Below are 21,544 nucleotides of genomic sequence, written 5' to 3'. Positions count from 1 at the left end.
CCCAAGCCCCGTTCTAAATCCCGTTCCAAGAAAATTCGAGACGAGCAAATGATACTGTATGAAATGATAGATGGTATCATGAATATTGATGTTTCCTGATGGAAACGTAGTGACAAGGAGGGAATGTGGAAAAGTAAATTTTGCCATGTTCTGTGTCCCTACGCGTCCTCCATCATATGTTATCTGTGCATGATTAATATGCATATGTATTCCCCATGTTCGATTAATGACGCAATTACAGTTGTGTCCATCTCTAGTATGCCAGTTTCCAGTTCTCGTGAATACTACGAATATCAGGCCTATGTAAAGTTACGTTGCCACGTTTCTCAGTGTGCACGTTATTCCATTGTAAAGTCCCCGTTTCTAGGCCTCAAAAGGGCCCGGACACCAGATTCAGCTCCTGTCTCCTGAAGCCCTCGCTGAGGAGCGATACAGCCCCCACCTGTATCCCTGACCCTTCACTCACTTCCTGCCTCGCAGTGCCTGGTTCAGCCTGGCTCTGCCTCTGAGTCTGCCAGGAGTATGTTATGATTCTAGTTATCAGTCCAGCCCTCCTTCTCTGCATTCCTAAGTTACTGAATCGCATCAATAGTTTCCGTCATTGTCTAGTCTTTACGTCTCCATGTAAGAGAAATACTGTATTAATGGTCATTTAATATTCTTCATCACGCACTACATGTAGAATAATGCATGCTCCAGTCTTAGAGTCTGTTAGCCTTTACCCCGATAACTTTTGGATTCTATCAACATGTTCTCTAAACATCAGATACTAGATACTGTTTAGGTACATGTCGCCCTGACTCTCCAGACTTCAGTCTCTGCTCCTAGCACAGAGTTCATAGCCCCCAGCTTCTCCTAGTAACACGTCATTGCCAGTTTGCGCGCACCATCAGGTTAGAGGTCCCGGCTCCTTAGGTAGCCCCCTCCATGTTTCCGCCCCATTCATGACATATTCTGTTACGTTTGCATCACATATCTATGTATACGCCCTGTTACACCCACTTTCACCCTTATCTTTCGCGACTGCTACGCGTCACACCCTTTGCTCCACCCACCGCTCCGCCTATCATATGTACTGTAATGCAACTGTTTTACTATATATGCCTGTGTATTGTTATTAAATGTTACGCCAGTCCTTTCCCCAGAGCGCGCTCATCCCAGATCCAGCCCCGGCAGCTGCCGGGCCCTGCCATCCTATTCCTATGCAGGTTGTCCTGTTCCTGTCCTTTATGCTGTAATAAACCTGCAAACTCCTACTACCTCGAATCTTGACTCTTATTTATTGAGCTATCTGTTATTGCTATGCCTAGTCAAACCTAGATCCGGTATTATTTATTTATATACCACACCTTTTTGATTGGATTCCCACATGGGTTCTATATATGCTGCCTCTCATTAAACATATTAGTTCCATTGGTTGTAGGTTTTATACCAATACTGACGATATTGAAACAAATTTTTCACTCAGTGGAGCATCAGCTGTTTTAACTGCTCTTTCAAACTGACTATCTTAACATTACGTCATGGATGGTCCAAAATTGGCTCAAATTAAATATGGAAAACGCTAAAATGCTTGTCTGTGGAAGGGACCCATGACGACTCTGACTACACTTTCTTTGTCCTGATTTTTTTTATCCTTTTCCAACTTCTAAGAAATCAGTGAAAAGTCTTGGTATGAGCCTCAATAGCAATTTAACTCTTTTAATCAATCAATCAGGATTTGTAGAGCATGGCTGCTTCATCTGTGATGGTCTTGAGCCGCTGTCTGTTAAACTGCCTGTTCTCCTATCAGTTGAACATAAATGCCTTAAGGCTCTTCCTGAATTGCTGGAGAGATAGTGAGAGTTCTGAGGTACAGGAGGAGGTCGTTCCAGGTCTTGGCCACCATATGAGAGAAGGCGCGGCCTCCCCTGTTCAGGTATCAGCACTAGTGTTTTCCTGATTCCCTACTCACATTAGAATATGGGAAATCCATGATTGCTGCCCTCAATGGTACCACACTTGATTATTGCAATTCACTTTACTATGGTATTTTTAAATACCTTATCCAAAGGCTAAAATTAGTTTAAAACCAAGCAGTCAGGTTAGTAGTTGGTGCCTTTGTTTTTTTGTCAAACCTCACGCTTTAATCCCATTTACACTGCCTAGCCACCTAGAGCAGAATCTCTTTTAAAGTACTCTGTACTATGCACAAATGTCTCTAGAGCCAAGCCCCTGAATTCCTTAAAAATAAATATACTTAAAAAATCCCATTCCATTGCTTGGCTCATCTTCTGCTCTTCTTCTCAGGCAATCCTCCTTCAAAAAATGCTACTCTCTGTAGCAAATTGTTTCTTTTTGTCACCTCATCTCACTTATAGAATTCCTTACCTATTGAAATAAAAAACATCTCATCCTACACTCTTTTCAGGCAATTAAGAAAACTTTCTTTTCGCCGGATCTTGTCTTTCCTTTTTCTTATGATGGGCAATCTTTGTGCCAATAAACCTTTTGGTGAAATTTCCATAATTAGCTTTTAACATTCACTTTAACATTGTGGGCATGCTTTTATGAGCATCGGTCCACCTGGGTGGGATTGGAGAAAAATAGACAGACAAATGGTAAAATAAATAAAGAGAGGGATGAGATAACCAACTTAGAGAGCTCTGACATTGAAGATTGAGAGGAAGATTTACAAGAAACTGACGCATCTCTAGAGATGCGTCAGTTTCCCTGCACCAGCCTACGAAACCCTTGCGCCACCATGGATGCGCCGTATTTATAATACAGCGCACCATGGCTCAAGGATTGACAGATGCTTCAGAAATTCTGGCACATCTATTGGCCCAAAAGTCATGCATTGCTGGCGTTGTGCCGCAAGCACGACGTAACTCCAGCAATTCATGAGGAGGCCTATATTTATACTGTGTCACTCCTTACTCCTGCTTCAAGAAGGAGTATGCTTTTGATGCAGTGGCATCCTAGAAGTGGCGCAGTGAAATCTTGTGGATTTCACAGCATCACTTCCACACGGCTTTCCTGCGTGGGAATGTCCACCATGCATACATTATATCTGACGCAGGTATAATTTGACGCAGGGCTTTACAACTTGATGCATCTCCATATATGTATCACCTTGTAAATTGGCCGCATTATGTACACCCCCTCTGCATCACAAAAGTGACGCAACGGCGGCCCAAAAGTGTTGAAAGGAGGCTTATAAATCTGCCCCTGAGTATAGAATGGGGACGTAAGGAGCTATTGAACATCAAGGCCCACCACTTCTTTTTAAGAATCATTTCCAGGTATTGGTAAAAAACTTTATTCATACCTCATAAGATAACCCACACTGCAGGACACTGTTTCTCGCTATTTCACACATGTCGCATGTGCTGAGCTTAAAAACTTGAGCAGCGATCGCATATTCTTCCATGAGAGGTTCCTGTGGAGAATAAAAAACATGAAAAACGTAAAGACTACGTTCCTTGATTGCTGCTGATCACATAGAGAAAACGTATACATCACAAATTGTTCAAGATGGATTTTTAATTGGAGTTTCCAAACCCTATGTGCTTTGGCTACATTAACAATTTTCCAATTGTAAAGAAAATGTAGCTGAATATTGACAGATTTGGTTTCCAGTTCACATTTTTTGAAGGATGTGAATGAACCAGCATGTTCGAACTCTTGGTATTTAATATAGATTTATATTGTTTAATCGTATCTATGCAATGTCCAGCTGCTCTCCTTCCAGTCTATTCAAAAGCTCACACATTCAGTTACTGCTTAGAGACTTTGGGCCTGGTTTAGAGTTTGACGGATTGAATACTCCATCATGTGACGGATGTCTCCTCCGCTGTATTACAAGTGCTATAGAATATAATGCACTCTAAACCCTTTGTCATCTGTAGTAACTAGTTTTAAAATGCACATTTAAAGAGTGTGCTGACTGTAGTATTAATAAATTTAAATTTTGAGAGGTGTCATCTGCAATATTGGGAACAAAATAGACATATTTCTTAATTAATGTAATATGATAATGAATGGTCAGTTCTAGTAACATACTTATCTCAAGAAGTGGTTGCAAAATGTGCATCAACTCTGTGAGCAGTATTTTATTTTGTGAAGCGGTCTATGTACTAATAGGTCGGTGTGCAAAATTAGGAATTACAAGGGATCGCAGTTGACTTGCCCAATTAATATTCATTAGACATGTTGCACTTTGCGACCTTATATTCCTGAGTTCCTTAAAGAAACGGGTCGCTTTTTCGCTTTAGGAAAATTCAGTAAGAGTACACAGAGTTCCGCTGGACCACAACCGAATCCCTTCAAAGCTGCTGCCCTGATTCCCTAAGGGGAAAAGGTGGAAACATCAAGGGGGACCCCTTTCCCTTAAAGAATCAGTTACCATCCTAACTTGGAATTTAGTAACTGATCACTGTTTTGTGACCAGAATTATGGTCACAAACTTTTGATACATAGTTTACTGCATCTCAATTTGGAATGAAACACACCTAAGAAACTCTGTTCAAATTATGATAATTTATGATTTCTATACCCATTTTATGATTTGAAAGAACTTTCATTAGTCACAAAATGAGGTTGCAAACCCTGCATTTTATCAAAATGCAGGGTTTACAACCACAAAATCCCTTTGCACATCAGACCTATAGTAGGACAACTAGGCCTTAGATTGAGGTCTAGGTCCTAGCAGCACCACGCTGTATGATTGGACAACATAAACCATGGATATAGTGTCAGAGTAGGCCCGAGCGACCTTACACCCCTTTATTTATCACCTTGGGTGGTGCTCAGCCCCGGGGAGAGACATGGGCCCCAGGACACTTCCACTCCGCACGGCCCACCATCTGAAGGCGCGTCTCTGCCCCAGCGCCACAGGTTCGTCCCTGACCTCGGTGCCCCCTCGCTGCTGCTCGCTCTTTTTCGCCCATGTTGCCCGTTTTGCCCTTCTGTGCCTTCGTTATTGTATTGTATTTACTGTATTAGTGCTTTTCTTCTGTAATTAGGTTTTGTTGCGCTTCTTTTGTTACTGTACCCCAGGTGTGACCCCCCCTCCGCTCCCCACTTCCCGCCGCTGCTCCCTTGCGGCCCGCCCCCTTTTCCTTTCTGTTCCCCCATTGGCCGCCCCGCTCCCACCTTCCAGCTGCTCCTCCCTCCCACTTGGCCTTAAACGGAGCCCGCGCTGCATAGGCGAGTGTCACCTGACCCCAGGACACCCCCACGCCGCACGGCCCACCAGCTGGGCGTGTTTCTGCCCCAGCGCCACAGGTCCATCCCTGACCTCGGTGCCCCTCGCTGCTGCTCCCTCTTTTTCGCCCGTGTTGCCCGTTTTGCCCTTCTGTGCCTTCGTTATTGTATTGTATTTACTGTATTAGTGCTTTTCTTCTGTAATTAGGTTTTGTTGCGCTTCTTTTGTTACTGTACCCCTGGTGTGACCCCCCCTCCGCTCCCCGCTTCCCGCCGCTGCTCCCTCGCGGCCCCGCCCCCTTTTCCTTTCTGTTCCCCATTGGCCGCCCCGCTCCCGCCTTTCAGCTGCTCCTCCCTCCCACTTTGCCATAAATGGAGCCCGCGCGTACGCACAGTGTTCACGCGCAGTGGGCACGTCGATTGTGCGCCGAAGGCGCGCCAAAGGCAAGCCTGCCTGCGCCCGTCCGCGTCTGGACCGCGCCCAGCGCCAGGACCCCTGGTCCTCAACGATGCCAGCGCACCCGACGGACCTACGACGCAGCCACCCTCCACGAACTCAACGCTGGCCGAAACGCCGCCTGCTACCAAGCCACCCGGAAACGCACACACGGCCCCTTCACCTGCCAAGCCTGCCGCTTCACCTGCCTCTGAACCGGCACCGCACACGCAAAGCCAAGTACCAGCAACAACCACCTCAAGTGCATCCTGCTCAACACCCGCTCCGTCCACAGGCACGCCGTGGAACTCTGGAACCTCCTCGACACAACCTCACCAGACGTCGCCTTCCTCACGGAAACCTGGATGAACGCCTCCTCAGCCCCCGACATCGCCATCCCGGACGGCTGCAAGATCACCCGGAGGGACCGCGTCAACCAAACCGGAGGAGGCATCGCCATCGTCTACAGAAACACCATCCGCATCACGACCAACTCCGACGACACCCTCAACGCCTACGAGCACCTTCACTTCCAGATTCACACCGACCCCAAGACCACCCTCAGAGGCACCCTCATCTACAGACCCCCGGGACCACGCACACAATTCAATGAAGCCATCTCAGACTTCGTCAGTCCGCACGCCCTCACCTCCACAGACTACATCCTCCTAGGGGACCTCAACTTCCACCTGGAGAACAACAAGGACAGCAACACCGCCGCCCTGCTGGACAACCTCGCCAACCTCGGACTCAAGCAACTGGTGAACACCCGCACCCACTACGCCGGCCACACGCTTGACCCCGTCTTCTCCTCCAGCAACCACATCTCCTTCAGCCACTCCACCGGACTACACTGGACAGACCACAGCTGCGTCCACTTCAACTTTAGGAGAACCACGACCCACCACCACCCGCAACAAGTTCCCCGCAGAAGCTGGAGCAAGATCACCGACGACCAGCTCACTACCACCCTCAGCCAGAACCCGCCCACCAACACGACGGACCCCGACGAAGCAGCCCGCAACCTCACACTGTGGCTCACCAACTGCGCCGACGAACTCGCACCACTGAAGAACCCTCCCAGCAGACCCGGCAGCAGGAAAGCCTCGTGGTTTACCACCGACCTCAAAAACTCCAAGAAAACCTGCCGCACCCTCGAGAAAGCCTGGCGCCATGACCAGACAACAGAAAACATGACAGCCCTCAAGAACGCCACCCGCAAACACCATCAGCTGATCCGCACCACCAAGAAGACAGCATTCAAAGAAAGACTGGACAACAACACCCACAACAGCAAGGAGCTCTTCAGCATCATCAAAGAGCTCTCCAATCCCAGCGCCTGCAACACCGACATCACTCCCTCGCAAGACCTCTGCGACGCTCTCGCCTCGTTCTTCCACCGCAAGATCGCCGACATTCACAACAGCTTCGACGCACAAACCACGCACCCTACCGCCGAACCGGCGCCCCCAACCACCACCCTCTGCACCTGGACCCCTGTCAACACCTAAGATGCCACCCAGGTGATGTACACCATCCACTCCGGCTCTCCCACCGACCCCTGCCCACACCACATCTTCAACAAAGCCGACTCCATCATCGCACCCCAACTCCGGAACATCATCAACAGCTCCTTCGCATCTGCCACCTTCCCGGAGAGCTGGAAACATGCCGAGCTGAGCGCCCTCCTCAAGAAACCCACCGTGGACCCCACGAACCTGAGGAACGTCCGCCCCATCTAGCTCCTCCCCTTTCCAGCCAAAGTCATCGAGAAGACCGTCAACAGACAACTCTCCGCCTTCCTCGAGACCAACGGATCCCTCGACCCCTCACAGTCTGGCTTCCGAGCAAACCACAGCACCGAGACCGCCCTCATCGCAGCCACCAACGACATCAGGTCCCTGCTCGACAACGGGGAAACGGCTGCCCTCATCCTCCTGGACCTCTCAGCAGCCTTCGACACCGTCTGCCACCGCATCCTGATACAGCACCTCAGCAACACAGGAATCCAAGGAGCGGCCCTGGAGTGGATCATCTCCTCCCTCACGATGACCAAGCAAGTGAACGCAGTCTCATCATCCTGCTTCAACACCCTGCGCATGCTCCAAAAGATCTTCCGATGGATCCCCACAGAAACCAGGAAGACGGTCACCCAGGCCCTCGTCACCAGCCGTCTGGACTACGGGAACACCCTCTACGCTGGAACCACAGCCAAACTCCAGAAAAGACTCCAGCGCATTCAGAACGCCTCAGCACGACTCATCCTGGACATCCCTCGCCGCAGCCACATCTCTGCCCACCTGAAAGACCTGCACTGGCTCCCCGTCAACAAGAGGATCACGTTCAGACACCTCACCCACGCACACAAGGCTCTCCACGACATGGGCCCGAAGTACGTCAACAGCCGCCTCTCTTTCTACACACCCACCCGCCAGCTCCGATCCGCCAGTCTCGCCCTCGCCTCCGTCCCACGAATTCGGAAGTCCACCGTCGGAGGAAGGTCCTTCTCCTACCTGGCAGCCAAGACATGGAACTCCCTCCCCACCCACCTACAGCTGACCCTGGATCACCTCTCCTTCAGGAAACAACTCAAGACCTGGCTGTTTGAGCAATAGCAACCCCCCCCCCAGCGCCTTGAGACCCTTACGGGTGAGTAGCGCGCTATACAAATTCTTGTGATTGATTGATTGATTGGTGGGTATTGCGTGGGTTAGAGGCCGGGTGGCTCTCTATATCACTCTCAGTTTTTATAAAGTTCCAACTTGAACAACTCTTTATCATTGCAGCAAACATACAAAGTCTCGCAACCTCTGGCTTGGATCGGGGTTTGGCCAGCCACCATACTTCTTGCTCTGTGTTAGACCTGGCATCATTGGCATGAGTCTCTCCTCCATTTTTTTCTGTTTGCCTCCTCTGTTTACGATGTTTTTGCTGGTATATGCTTTGGGCACTGTGCCACTGCTGATCAGTGCCACCGTGCAAGTGCTCCCTATGTGAAATTGCTGTATTGATTGACTTCCATGTTTGGCTTATTTGGTTTACTATCAGTCCCTAGTAGAGTGCACCAGGGGTGCCAGGGCTTGTAAATACAAATGCTGCTAGTGGGCCTGCAGCACATGTTGTGCCACCCACAAGAGCGGCCTAGTAAAAGTATGTCTGAAGGTCTGCCATTGCCAGACCACGTGCAGTCTGACTGGCACGAGGACTGCGCAAGTACACCTACTTGCCAGTCCCTAAACCTTCCCTTAACTTCATGTTAGTCACCCCTATGGTAGGCCCACGGGCAGGGTGCATTGTAAGCATAAGGAAGGACAAGCCTGACAAGGTTGGCATGTCCTAATAGTGAATTACATCCATAGTCGTTTTTCACTATTGTAAGGTAACCTGCTCTCCATCAGTTAGAATGGGCTGCCAGGATTATTCATGCTATAATCCTAGCGGGCTCGGGGAGCATGGTGCAATGTCGAGTTTGGTATCCCTGAACTCAGGGTTTAATAACGCATCCGTTTGTGTGGATGGTTTTTGGACTCTGTGTTTGAAAATAGCACTTTTAGAAAGTAGCTATTTTCTTGTCTAACTGTCTACCGGTCTCTGCTGGTTCTGGTGTGCGTGTGACAGGAGCTGGGTGGCTCCAGAGAGTCTGAATGAGTCAGTGTGGGATGAGTGGGGCATTTGCATTGAGAGTAGGGGAAGAGTAGCTCTTGATAGCCTGCCCTGCCTGATACAATGTTGGCTCCGCCCCCCTGCCAGGCGACTGATGACTCTGTGCTTGCCTGGGACTTCCCTGGCCCGCCTCCTGCCGGGCAGCTGATGGCCCTGCCCCTGCCAGTGACAATGCTGGCTCCGCTCCTACTGAGCGGCTGAGGACTCTGCCCTGCCCAGTGAATAGGCCAGGTGCTCTGGCCTGGCAACACCCACAACAAACCCAGGATGGGGGGAATTTCCCCTGCATGGACAAAGGGATCAAAGCCAAAAAGGGGTATAAGAGAAGGACCCCTGAACCAAGAATTCAGATCACTTCTGACAAGGAAACCTGAACCAAGGACAAGAAGCCTGCTGATCTAAGGACTGCCTACCCCTTCTGCCAGAGTGCTGTTTGTTGGGGGAATCCTGCATTGCTTCTTTATTTTTGCCAAGGAACCAGGAGAGAGGAACTTTGTGTGTACTCTCACTCTTTGCTGAGAAAATCTCCAAGGGCTGGAAGAGTGCCAGTCTCCTGTTGAAGTCACAGGGCTAAAGGACTTCATCTGCTTAAAGTGCTATTTGCTGGAGTTGTGAATCCAGCACCTCTGAAAGAATCCAGCAATCTCGACGCCGACGGACGCCGCCGAATCCAGCTCGACATCGTGAGTAACGGCTCCAGTGTCCCGCTTCCTCGACGCCGGCCGCCGGGCCCGATCGACGCCAGCAGCAACGCCAGTGAGTAGTGAGTTCGGCTCCAGCTCCAAGTGACCCCGTGTCTGCACCGCTGCTGATCGCATCGACTTCGAGCCCTCTCGACGCCGTGAGCGCTGCTCACTCTTGCAACATCGACATCGACGACGTCGTATCCTGCTTCATCCCGTGAGCGCTGCTCCCGCCTGACTTCGGTCGACGCCGCTGCAGATCGCCCCGACTCCGAGGCCCGATCGACGCCGAAGACGCGACGCCGGACATCTCGACGCCGCTGATCATCGAGTGCTTCACTTTTCCAAGGTACTGTGTTGTTGGGGTCTGTGCGACTCCGGGCTCGACGTAGCGCTCCTCGCGGTCGACGCCGAACCTTTGGATTAACTTTGCCTCGACGTCGTGTGACTCCCGTGGGGGTTACATTGTTGCCAAGAACTGTGTTTTAGAGAAGAAGAGTTGCTTTTGATACTAAAGACTTTGTGCTAAGAAGAAACCGTGCTTGAACTATTATTTTTCCTTCCAAGAGTATTTATTAAGACTGTGGTATATTTTTGTCGTTATTTGGTCTTGTGCTAAACCTTATATAAAAATACTTATTTTTATAATACTACTGTGTCGTGTCCATTTGTAGTGTATTCACTTTATTACTGTATGTGGTCATAAATGCTTAACGCACTGCCTCTGAGATAAGCCTGTCTGCTTTGCCAAGCTACCAAGGGGGTGAGCAGGGGTTATCTAAGTGTGTGATCTCCTTGCCCTGACTAGAAAAGGTGTGTCCCTATTTGTCAGAAGTGTATACCTCTGCCAACTAGAGACAGCCGCTTCTAACATTGGTGGGTCAGCGGTGGGATTTTGAACTTTGCATTTATGACCCATGTGCAGTGATTAGTGTGCGCTACATAGTGAAAGCAGACCATAGCGCAGCCACAATCTGTTTTGGTTGGATATTCTATTTTTGTTCTCCGCTTTTCCTGAAGCTTGATTTTTGAACACTGCCAGTTTTAACCATGAGTGATACCGGAGTCACTCCCCTTGTTGTCGTTGTGGAGGAATTTGATAGAGCCAAGATAGGGACATACGAAAAGAAGCAACTGCAATACTTTTGCAAGCAGTTTCAAGTTCCTACCAAAGGCATCTCCCGGAAAGGAGACTATTCCAAAGCATTGGAGGCCTGGTTAGAGGCCAGAGACCCCTCTGCCCCGGTGGTGGTACCGACAGAGGAAGGGGAGGAGGAAGTGCCCGTGACTGGGCCTGTATCCCCTCCTGGCAGCAGTGTTTCCTCCAAAGGTCTTTCCCCTGAAGAAAGAGAAGAAAGGGCGAAGGAGCGAGCTTACAACATGGAAATGGCAAAACTTAAGATAAATGGGCAGTTGGAGATAGAGAATGCAAGAGGCAGGAGAGAAGCTGATTTGGAGATCAAAAGATTAGAGTTTGAAAGAGAGAAGTTAGCTTTTGAGCGTGATACCAAGTTGAGGGAGTTGGAGCTCCAAGCTAAAAAGTTAGAATTGAATCCCTCTGGTGGCAGCATCCCATCTGTGCCTGCAGAAAGTAGGTTTTATTTTCCCAAAGATGTGATCAAAGATTTTCAGAAGAATGAGGATATTGGTCAATGGTTTAAAGCATATGAGTTAGCATTGTTGGCCCACCGGGTCCCTGAGAAGGATTGGGGAGCGGGGTTGTGGGGTCGCTTTGTGAATGAGGGAAGAGATACCCTGTTAGACATGCCTGCTGAAGATAGGATGTCTTATGCTCATATGAAGGATGCTTTAATGTTAAGGTATGGCCTAACCCCAGAAAAGTACAGACAGGCCTTTAGAGAATGTAAGAAGTTGCCTGGTACCACGTGGGTGGAGTATGTGTCATATTTTTGCAGAGCCATGGATGGTTGGGTAAAGGGCAGCAAAGTGGAAAGTTATGATGCTCTTTATGATTTGTTTGCTTGGGAGCACTTGTCTAATAACTGTTTTCCAGAGCTGCGCCAGCACCTTATTGATAGCAAGATATCTAACCCTAGAAAACTTGCTGAAGAGGCGGACCGCTGGGTCAGTACCAGGGTCCACAAGGGTCCAGTGGGAGACTCAGCCAAAGGTGGGCAGGGTCCCCAGCAGAAGAGTGGGGGGGACAGGGGTAAACAGAAGGAGTCCCAGAAAGGGCCCCAAAGTAATCCCCAAGGGAACCAAGGGAAAGGTTCCCAGCCTCCCCCTGTGAAGAAATCAGAGGCCCCGCCAGGTAAACCTGGTCATAGGGGCCCACTGACCTGCTTCGTTTGTAAGCAGGTAGGACACCGTTTTTATGACCCTCAGTGTCCCTTGAAGAAGTCTGGTGCACTACCCAGTGCACCACCCCGTCAGTTGGCTAGTGTAGCTCTGGGAGGGGAGGAGATGGTTGCCCATGGTGGGGAGGGTCCCGCGGAGATGTCCCTGGTCTCTCTAGGAGACATGGAATTGGTCCCTCCACCCCCTCTGCCTAGTAACACTAAGAAATATAGGCAGTGGGTGACCATTAATGGCCATAGAGTGGAAGCTCTCAGAGACACCGGAGCGAGTGTGACAGCTGTCAAGTGTCACTTGGTGTCCAGAGAGCAGGTTGTTCCCCACGCATTCTACCCTGTGATAGCTGCTGACAACTCCCAGAAAGAGTGTGAGGTAGCTCAAGTTTCCTTTGAATGGGGGGGAGTTTCAGGTACTCTTCAGGTTGCTGTGAGGCCCGCCATGCCTGTTGATTGTCTCCTGGGCAACGATTTAGAAGACTCCCCTTGGGCTAAGGTGGAGAGGGAGACACATTTGAAAATGTTGGGTGTGCCAGAGTGGGTGTGTGCAACCACTCGATCCATGACAGCAAGTAAGGGTGTTGATGGGGTTCTGGAGCCTGAAAGTATGGCCCAGGACCCAGCTGTGAAGAGAAGAGGCAGGGGGCGCGGGAAACCGTCCCCCGTAGTTCCCGTGGTCCAGGAGGAGGCAGACCTCGAGGGGGATGCCCTGGAACCCACAGGTGAACAAGTGGCCGAACTGGGAGACCTGCCCGAGCTGACCCATTGGCAGCAGGATGGTGGTCCCTCCAGGGAGGAATTCTGTGCAGAACAGAAAGTGTGCCCTTCTCTTGTGGGTATGAGGCGGCAGGCCTCAGCCCAAACCTCAGGTGATCAGTCAGGGTCACATTTTGTGTACTGGGAGAACAACCTCCTGTATAGCGAGCCTAAGGCTGCTGAGCCTGGGTCAGCCCGTGTGCTGGTGGTACCCCAGCGCTTCAGAGCCTTCCTACTGGGTTTGGCTCATGACGTTCCTTTAGCTGGACATCTGGGGCAGGACAAGACCTATGACAGGCTTGTCACCCATTTCTATTGGCCTCAGATGCGAAGGGATGTAGACATCCAGTGCAAGACCTGTCAAACTTGCCAGGCAAGTGGGAAAAGCGGGCGGAAGCAGAAGGCTCCCCTCCAACCTTTTCCCGTGGTCAGTACCCCCTTTGACCGGGTGGGGATTGACATTGTTGGGCCACTGGACCCCAAGACAGCCCTGGGCAACAGGTTCATCCTGGTCTTGGTGGACCATGCCACACGGTACCCGGAAGCCATCCCTCTCAGAACAGTGACTGCCCCCGTGGTGGGACGGGCACTAATGGGTGTTTTCTCCCGAATGGGGTTCCCCAGAGAGGTGGTGTCAGACCGGGGCACCAACTTCATTTCCAACTATATGAAGTCTCTGTGGAAGGAGTGTGGGGTAACTTATAAGTTCACCACTCCTTACCACCCTCAAGGTAATGGGTTGGTTGAAAGATTCAACCGTACCCTTAAAGGCATGATTATGGGTCTTGAAGAACCAATGAGGCGTAAATGGGACGTCCTCTTGCCATGCCTGTTGTTTGCTTACCGTGAGGTGCCACAGAAGTCTCTAGGGTTCAGCCCCTTTGAGCTTTTGTATGGTCACCCGGTAAGAGGACCTTTAAGTCTGGTCAAAGAAGGCTGGGAGCAAGCTCCCAGGAAACCTCCCCAGGATGTATACAGTTACATGCTGGCCTTTAGGAACCAGACTAGGCGCTTCAGGGATCTTGCTCAGGCAAATCTGGAGGCCAGCCAGGAGGAGATGAAGCGGTGGTACGACCAGAGGGCCACTCTGGTAGAGCTTCAGCCTGGACAGAAAGTTTGGGTCATGTCCCCTGTGGAACCTTGTGCGCTCAAGGACAGGTGGACTGGACCATTCGAGGTTGTGGAGAAGAAGAGCGATGTCACCTACCTGGTGGATTTGAAGTCTCCCAGGAACCCCTTGCGGGTCCTGCATGTCAACCGATTGAAGCCCCACTTAGAAAGGTCCGAGGTGGGCATGCTCCTAGCTACAGATGCTGGAATGGAGGAGGAGAGTGAGCCTCTTCCTGACCTCCTGTATGCAAAAGAGCAAGATGGGTCAGTGGATGGTGTTGTCCTCTCTGACACACTGACCCCTGAACAGCAGCAGGATTGTCGCCATTTGTTGGGGCAATTCCCTGATCTGTTTTCCTTGATTCCTGGTGTTACTCAGTGGTGTGTCCATGATGTAGACACCGGGGACAGCACTCCTGTCAAGCACAAGGCTTACAGAGTGACTGACAAGGTCAGAGCATACATCAAGGAGGAGGTCTCCAAGATGTTTGCCCTAGGGGTGGTTGAGTCCTCTAGCAGTCCTTGGGCCAGCCCCGTGGTCTTGGTTCCAAAGGCTGCAGCGCCTGGTGCTTCACCGGAACTTCGGTTCTGTGTGGATTACCGAGGACTCAATTCAGTCACCAAGACTGACGCGCACCCCATCCCCAGAGCTGATGAGCTCATCGATCGGTTAGGGGCTGCCCAGTACCTTAGTACGTTTGATCTAACGTCTGGGTACTGGCAGATCGCCTTGACCGATGGGGCAAAAGAAAGGTCAGCATTCTCCACACCAGATGGGCACTACCAGTTCCGGGTTATGCCCTTTGGGATGAAGAATGCCCCTGCCACCTTCCAGAGGTTGGTCAACCAGGTCTTGGCTGGACAGGAGGATTTCAGTGCCGCCTACCTGGACGACATCGCAGTGTTCAGCGCCAGCTGGGAAGAACACTTGTGCCACCTCCAGGAAGTGTTGTTGGCCCTGCGCAGAGCAGGCCTCACAATCAAGGCCAGTAAGTGCCAGATTGGGCAGGGTTCAGTGGTGTACTTGGGGCACCAAGTAGGGAGCGGCAAGGTGGCCCCCCTGCAACCCAAGATTGATACCATCCTGGCATGGGCACCGCCCAAAACCCAGACTCAGGTGAGAGCCTTCCTGGGTCTCACGGGTTACTACAGGAGGTTTGTCAAGGATTATGGTAACATTGTGCACCCCTTGACTTCGCTGACTTCCAGGAAGCAGCCACGACTTGTGAACTGGACTGACGCCTGTCAGACGGCCTTTGACACCCTGAAAACTGCAATGTGCACCGCACCCATACTCCAGGCGCCCGACTTTTCTAAAGAATTTGTTGTCCAGACGGACGCTTCAGAGCATGGCGTGGGGGCTGTTCTAGCTCAGGTGAATGAAGAGGGCCGAGACTTACCTGTAGCCTTCATCAGCAGGAGGTTACTTCCCAGGGAACAGAGGTGGAGTGCGATAGAGAGAGAAGCATTTGCTGTGGTCTGGGCGCTGAAAAAGCTAAGACCCTACCTGTTTGGGACTCACTTCCGGGTGCAGACGGACCACAGGCCCCTCAGATGGTTGATGCAGATGAGGGGTGAGAATCCAAAGCTGTTGAGGTGGTCCATTTCCCTACAGGGGATGGACTTCACGGTGGAACACCGCCCTGGCACAGATCACGCCAATGCTGATGGTCTGTCCAGATTTTTCCGCCTTAGTGATGAGGACTCCCTAGGGTAAGGGTAGTTCTCCCCACATTTCAGCTGGAGGGGACACGTGTTAGACCTGGCATCATTGGCATGAGTCTCTCCTCCATTTTTTTCTGTTTGCCTCCTCTGTTTACGATGTTTTTGCTGGTATATGCTTTGGGCACTGTGCCACTGCTGATCAGTGCCACCGTGCAAGTGCTCCCTATGTGAAATTGCTGTATTGATTGACTTCCATGTTTGGCTTATTTGGTTTACTATCAGTCCCTAGTAGAGTGCACCAGGGGTGCCAGGGCTTGTAAATACAAATGCTGCTAGTGGGCCTGCAGCACATGTTGTGCCACCCACAAGAGCGGCCTAGTAAAAGTATGTCTGAAGGTCTGCCATTGCCAGACCACGTGCAGTCTGACTGGCACGAGGACTGCGCAAGTACACCTACTTGCCAGTCCCTAAACCTTCCCTTAACTTCATGTTAGTCACCCCTATGGTAGGCCCACGGGCAGGGTGCATTGTAAGCATAAGGAAGGACAAGCCTGACAAGGTTGGCATGTCCTAATAGTGAATTACATCCATAGTCGTTTTTCACTATTGTAAGGTAACCTGCTCTCCATCAGTTAGAATGGGCTGCCAGGATTATTCATGCTATAATCCTAGCGGGCTCGGGGAGCATGGTGCAATGTCGAGTTTGGTATCCCTGAACTCAGGGTTTAATAACGCATCCGTTTGTGTGGATGGTTTTTGGACTCTGTGTTTGAAAATAGCACTTTTAGAAAGTAGCTATTTTCTTGTCTAACTGTCTACCGGTCTCTGCTGGTTCTGGTGTGCGTGTGACAGGAGCTGGGTGGCTCCAGAGAGTCTGAATGAGTCAGTGTGGGATGAGTGGGGCATTTGCATTGAGAGTAGGGGAAGAGTAGCTCTTGATAGCCTGCCCTGCCTGATACAATGTTGGCTCCGCCCCCCTGCCAGGCGACTGATGACTCTGTGCTTGCCTGGGACTTCCCTGGCCCGCCTCCTGCCGGGCAGCTGATGGCCCTGCCCCTGCCAGTGACAATGCTGGCTCCGCTCCTACTGAGCGGCTGAGGACTCTGCCCTGCCCAGTGAATAGGCCAGGTGCTCTGGCCTGGCAACACCCACAACAAACCCAGGATGGGGGGAATTTCCCCTGCATGGACAAAGGGATCAAAGCCAAAAAGGGGTATAAGAGAAGGACCCCTGAACCAAGAATTCAGATCACTTCTGACAAGGAAACCTGAACCAAGGACAAGAAGCCTGCTGATCTAAGGACTGCCTACCCCTTCTGCCAGAGTGCTGTTTGTTGGGGGAATCCTGCATTGCTTCTTTATTTTTGCCAAGGAACCAGGAGAGAGGAACTTTGTGTGTACTCTCACTCTTTGCTGAGAAAATCTCCAAGGGCTGGAAGAGTGCCAGTCTCCTGTTGAAGTCACAGGGCTAAAGGACTTCATCTGCTTAAAGTGCTATTTGCTGGAGTTGTGAATCCAGCACCTCTGAAAGAATCCAGCAATCTCGACGCCGACGGACGCCGCCGAATCCAGCTCGACATCGTGAGTAACGGCTCCAGTGTCCCGCTTCCTCGACGCCGGCCGCCGGGCCCGATCGACGCCAGCAGCAACGCCAGTGAGTAGTGAGTTCGGCTCCAGCTCCAAGTGACCCCGTGTCTGCACCGCTGCTGATCGCATCGACTTCGAGCCCTCTCGACGCCGTGAGCGCTGCTCACTCTTGCAACATCGACATCGACGACGTCGTATCCTGCTTCATCCCGTGAGCGCTGCTCCCGCCTGACTTCGGTCGACGCCGCTGCAGATCGCCCCGACTCCGAGGCCCGATCGACGCCGAAGACGCGACGCCGGACATCTCGACGCCGCTGATCATCGAGTGCTTCACTTTTCCAAGGTACTGTGTTGTTGGGGTCTGTGCGACTCCGGGCTCGACGTAGCGCTCCTCGCGGTCGACGCCGAACCTTTGGATTAACTTTGCCTCGACGTCGTGTGACTCCCGTGGGGGTTACATTGTTGCCAAGAACTGTGTTTTAGAGAAGAAGAGTTGCTTTTGATACTAAAGACTTTGTGCTAAGAAGAAACCGTGCTTGAACTATTATTTTTCCTTCCAAGAGTATTTATTAAGACTGTGGTATATTTTTGTCGTTATTTGGTCTTGTGCTAAACCTTATATAAAAATACTTATTTTTATAATACTACTGTGTCGTGTCCATTTGTAGTGTATTCACTTTATTACTGTATGTGGTCATAAATGCTTAACGCACTGCCTCTGAGATAAGCCTGTCTGCTTTGCCAAGCTACCAAGGGGGTGAGCAGGGGTTATCTAAGTGTGTGATCTCCTTGCCCTGACTAGAAAAGGTGTGTCCCTATTTGTCAGAAGTGTATACCTCTGCCAACTAGAGACAGCCGCTTCTAACACTCTGGGAGGTGTTTCTGGACCCGTCTTTTTGCTGTCCGTGATGACTGAGTTGTTGGCACCTGGAATGTATACTATTTCAAAGGCTCAGTTGTAACTGTACTGCCTTTCTCTCGATTTGGGGGGGGGGGGTTGCTAGACGAGTTATGTCTGTGAAAAGTGGAAAAAGAGTCTTGTGATCCATAATTACTTTGAACTCCTGTCCACAGAGGCACAGGTGGGAATGTTGTCATGCCCATTTGATCGCAAGAGCCTCCCTCTCTATCTGTGCATAGCGTGTTTCCATATCTGACAGAGCTCGGCTGGCATAAGCAACTGGTACCCACTCTATTTCAGTGCAGTCCTGCATGAGCACAGCACCTAGTTCCACCGGGCTGCCATCGACGATTAACTCCATCTGTCTGCGGGGGTGGAAGCATGCCATGGTGACTTGGTCCAGTGGGGCGTTCTGTATCAACTTTAATGCTTTGTCTGCCTCATGCCACCACTCCCATGCGACACCAGAGCGTGTTAGGGCTCGTAGAGGCTCTGACATCATGGCCAAATTGGGTACGAATATACCGCAGTAGGGGGCTATACCAAGAAAACTGCAGACTTCCATTGGGTTCCACTGAATCGTTGCTTTCTTGATGGCTGTGGCTTCCTTGGGATCTAAAAGGAGGCCCTCTTGAGAGAAGATGTATCCAAAGGATTCTATTGACTCCTGATAACAAGAGCATTTGTTCTTGTGAAGCGTCACACCACTGTGTGCTAGATGTTGGAAGGTGTTCCTCATGCAGACATGATGTTCCTCAGGCCGTCCGAGTTGATGAGCATGCCATCGCACAAGTTAATAACTCAGAGTAGCTGAAATAGTGTTTCTCTGATAGTATTTTGGAAGACCTCCGATGTGGAGGAGACACCAAAACTCAGGCCTCTTGTAGATTCTGAGGCTGGACGTGCATGAAGAACGTTGTTCTATACTGGCTCTGAGGGACAAGCTCCACATGGTGATAGCCCGAGTTGTGGTCCAACTTTTAGAACCACTTGGCTTCATTTAACTTTGTTACAATGTCATCCATCTTTAGTGTGGCACTCGTGCCAGGAGGCATGATTGGGGAGTCTCATATCCACACTTCGTTGTGTGGCACCCAGTTACTTTGGCTTTGGTGTGTTCACCAGCGGCGATACCCATGGTGTGGGGCCAATCACTTTCTCAATAACCCCTAGGTCTTCGAGCATCTGCAGTTCTTGCTCAACTTGGAGCCTCAGGTGGAAAGTGACCCATCTCTGTCTCAACATTGTGGGTTCGTTTGAACCATCTATGTTCCAATTAACTTGTTTGCCTTTGAGTCTTCTTAAACCCTGAGGAAACTCTGTCAGTATGGACTTGGCATGTGACTTGTGCACTTGGTTGGCAAAGAACACAAGTTCTAAGTCTTTTACTGTATTATAACTCAGCAATGTTCCTCTCTTCCCTTCCAAGATGTGGAACTTCATTCACATGACGTGCTTGTCATTGGTAACTTCGACATCTTTGACTCCCCGGAGTGGCAGTGTGTCAGTACCCCCATAGGTATATATCTTGGCCCTGGGGGTAAGAGTTGATGGTGCAGCGACAGGTTTTCATATTGTTCAGAGTCCATAATGTTTACGGATGCCCCTATGTCAATGAGCGCTCTCACTATGGTGTTAGCAATCTTGAACACACACATAGGGGGTGGTCTCCTTTTGCGATTTGCTCTGTCTGCGAGCAACACCAGAGCAATCTTGTTCCTCCTCTGCATCGACGTTGACCCCTAGGCAGACCAGTCCTTCCTCTTCTGCTGTGTCGGTCAGTGATAGCTGGTGGAGTGATGCTGTCATTCTCCTCGGCCTAGTGGTGGTGGTATGAGGCCTTTCGCTGCAGAAAACCTTTGGAGAGTGATTGGCTTTACCACAATTTGAGCATGCCCATCCCTTCACAGGGCATACTCAGTGGGTCTTGTGCCCCAGGCCACAGTTGCCACAGATTCTACTTGACCGCAAAATGTTTGATGGGTGTGTAGGCCTCGGGAGTCATTGTATTTCTTTGACCCGCTCAACCTTGATGCTAGGAGCTCGAGGAGGGCCAGGCATTTTCAGAGATTTGCTGAGTGCTGCCTCCATTTCTATTTGCCCGTGAATTTGACAGTTCATGGGATCTGACCAGCAATAGAATGTCGTCGATTGAGATTGCTGGTTGCCTGAATAGGGACCTCGTCCCATTAGCAATTTCATTACCAACTGAAACATTGTTAAATAATTCGATATTTAGAAGGTACGCCTACAACACATTCCTTCCAGATATCAATAGGGATCCATTCGCAACCAAATGTTACGAGTCAGTAAAACTTTTTGGCTCCTAAAAAGGGATTAGTAAATAAGGAAAAAGATGTTAACAGTCACAAGCACAGAGCTTGTGAGTTTGCATTTGTTAAAAAGCTTAGTACATCTGTTCCTAAACATTATCACAGGTCTATGAGGCCACCTAAGCCCTTGTCAGCATTAAGACTTGCCTAGAAAAGTAGCAAATAACGCATCCATTTTATATGGCGCATATGGTAATGAGACCTTGTTGGCTATCCTCAGCCTACAACAAGTATAAAGTCCTGATACCTAAATAGAAACAAGCAGTTGCAAAGCCAAAAACATCGGACTTCATTTTGAACTCTAACTAAAACATAAAATAAAAGTCTGGCTCAGTGAAAAAACAAAAACAAAACATGGAAACTTTCTGTATACAATGCACCTATAAGTTACGGAATGTAATGTGTATGATGATGTGTACTTTTGAGAGGAAAAATAGTCCAGTCTGTATTCCAATGCAAGATATTATTAGGGGGTAAAATGTTAGACAAACACCCAATAGCATGAGGTGAGAGTTAAATGCTCTTCTGGGTGTTGCTAAAACCCACTTGTTTTTATAAACTGGATTTTATTGTTATTTAACAACAGCCACCTTGATACATAGTCAAGCACCTTAGCACAGAAAATGTCATGGAGGAACATCTTACAGTACACTTCCGATTTTTTTTATTTAGCACAGCCCACAGTATGCCAGCTGTTTCCCCCATACCTTTTCATGCTTTGTGGTGCAGCCCCAGGAGATGCAGACAGCTTCTTTTTGCTTGGCGCACCAGTCCATTGTGTGATTCCAGAGGGCCAAAGAGGAGAGAGAAGCTGCCTTCCAGAGTTTGGTGATGTCTTATTTGCTAATACAGTAGCAATCAACACCACACTCAATGTCTTTTTTAAAGACTGGTCTTGCAAACAGCTGCGCC

General features: G+C 50.0%; 1 protein-coding gene across 1 annotated transcript in view; it reads right to left on the bottom strand.

Moving 5' to 3' along the window:
* Positions 1-21,544, bottom strand: part of LOC144755449 (AMP deaminase 1-like) — a 378,874-nt gene that overhangs the window by 47,093 nt on the left and 310,237 nt on the right. Inside the window, exon 14 of the mRNA XM_078644387.1 lies at positions 3,311-3,421. Coding sequence (XP_078500513.1) covers positions 3,311-3,421 — 111 coding nt within the window. The remainder of the gene's footprint in view (positions 1-3,310; positions 3,422-21,544) is intronic.

This window comes from Lissotriton helveticus, chromosome 5_1 (genome assembly GCF_964261635.1).
Source record: "Lissotriton helveticus chromosome 5_1, aLisHel1.1, whole genome shotgun sequence".
Taxonomy (NCBI): Eukaryota; Metazoa; Chordata; class Amphibia; order Caudata; family Salamandridae; genus Lissotriton; species Lissotriton helveticus.
This window is presented reverse-complemented; position numbering and strand designations above follow the sequence as displayed.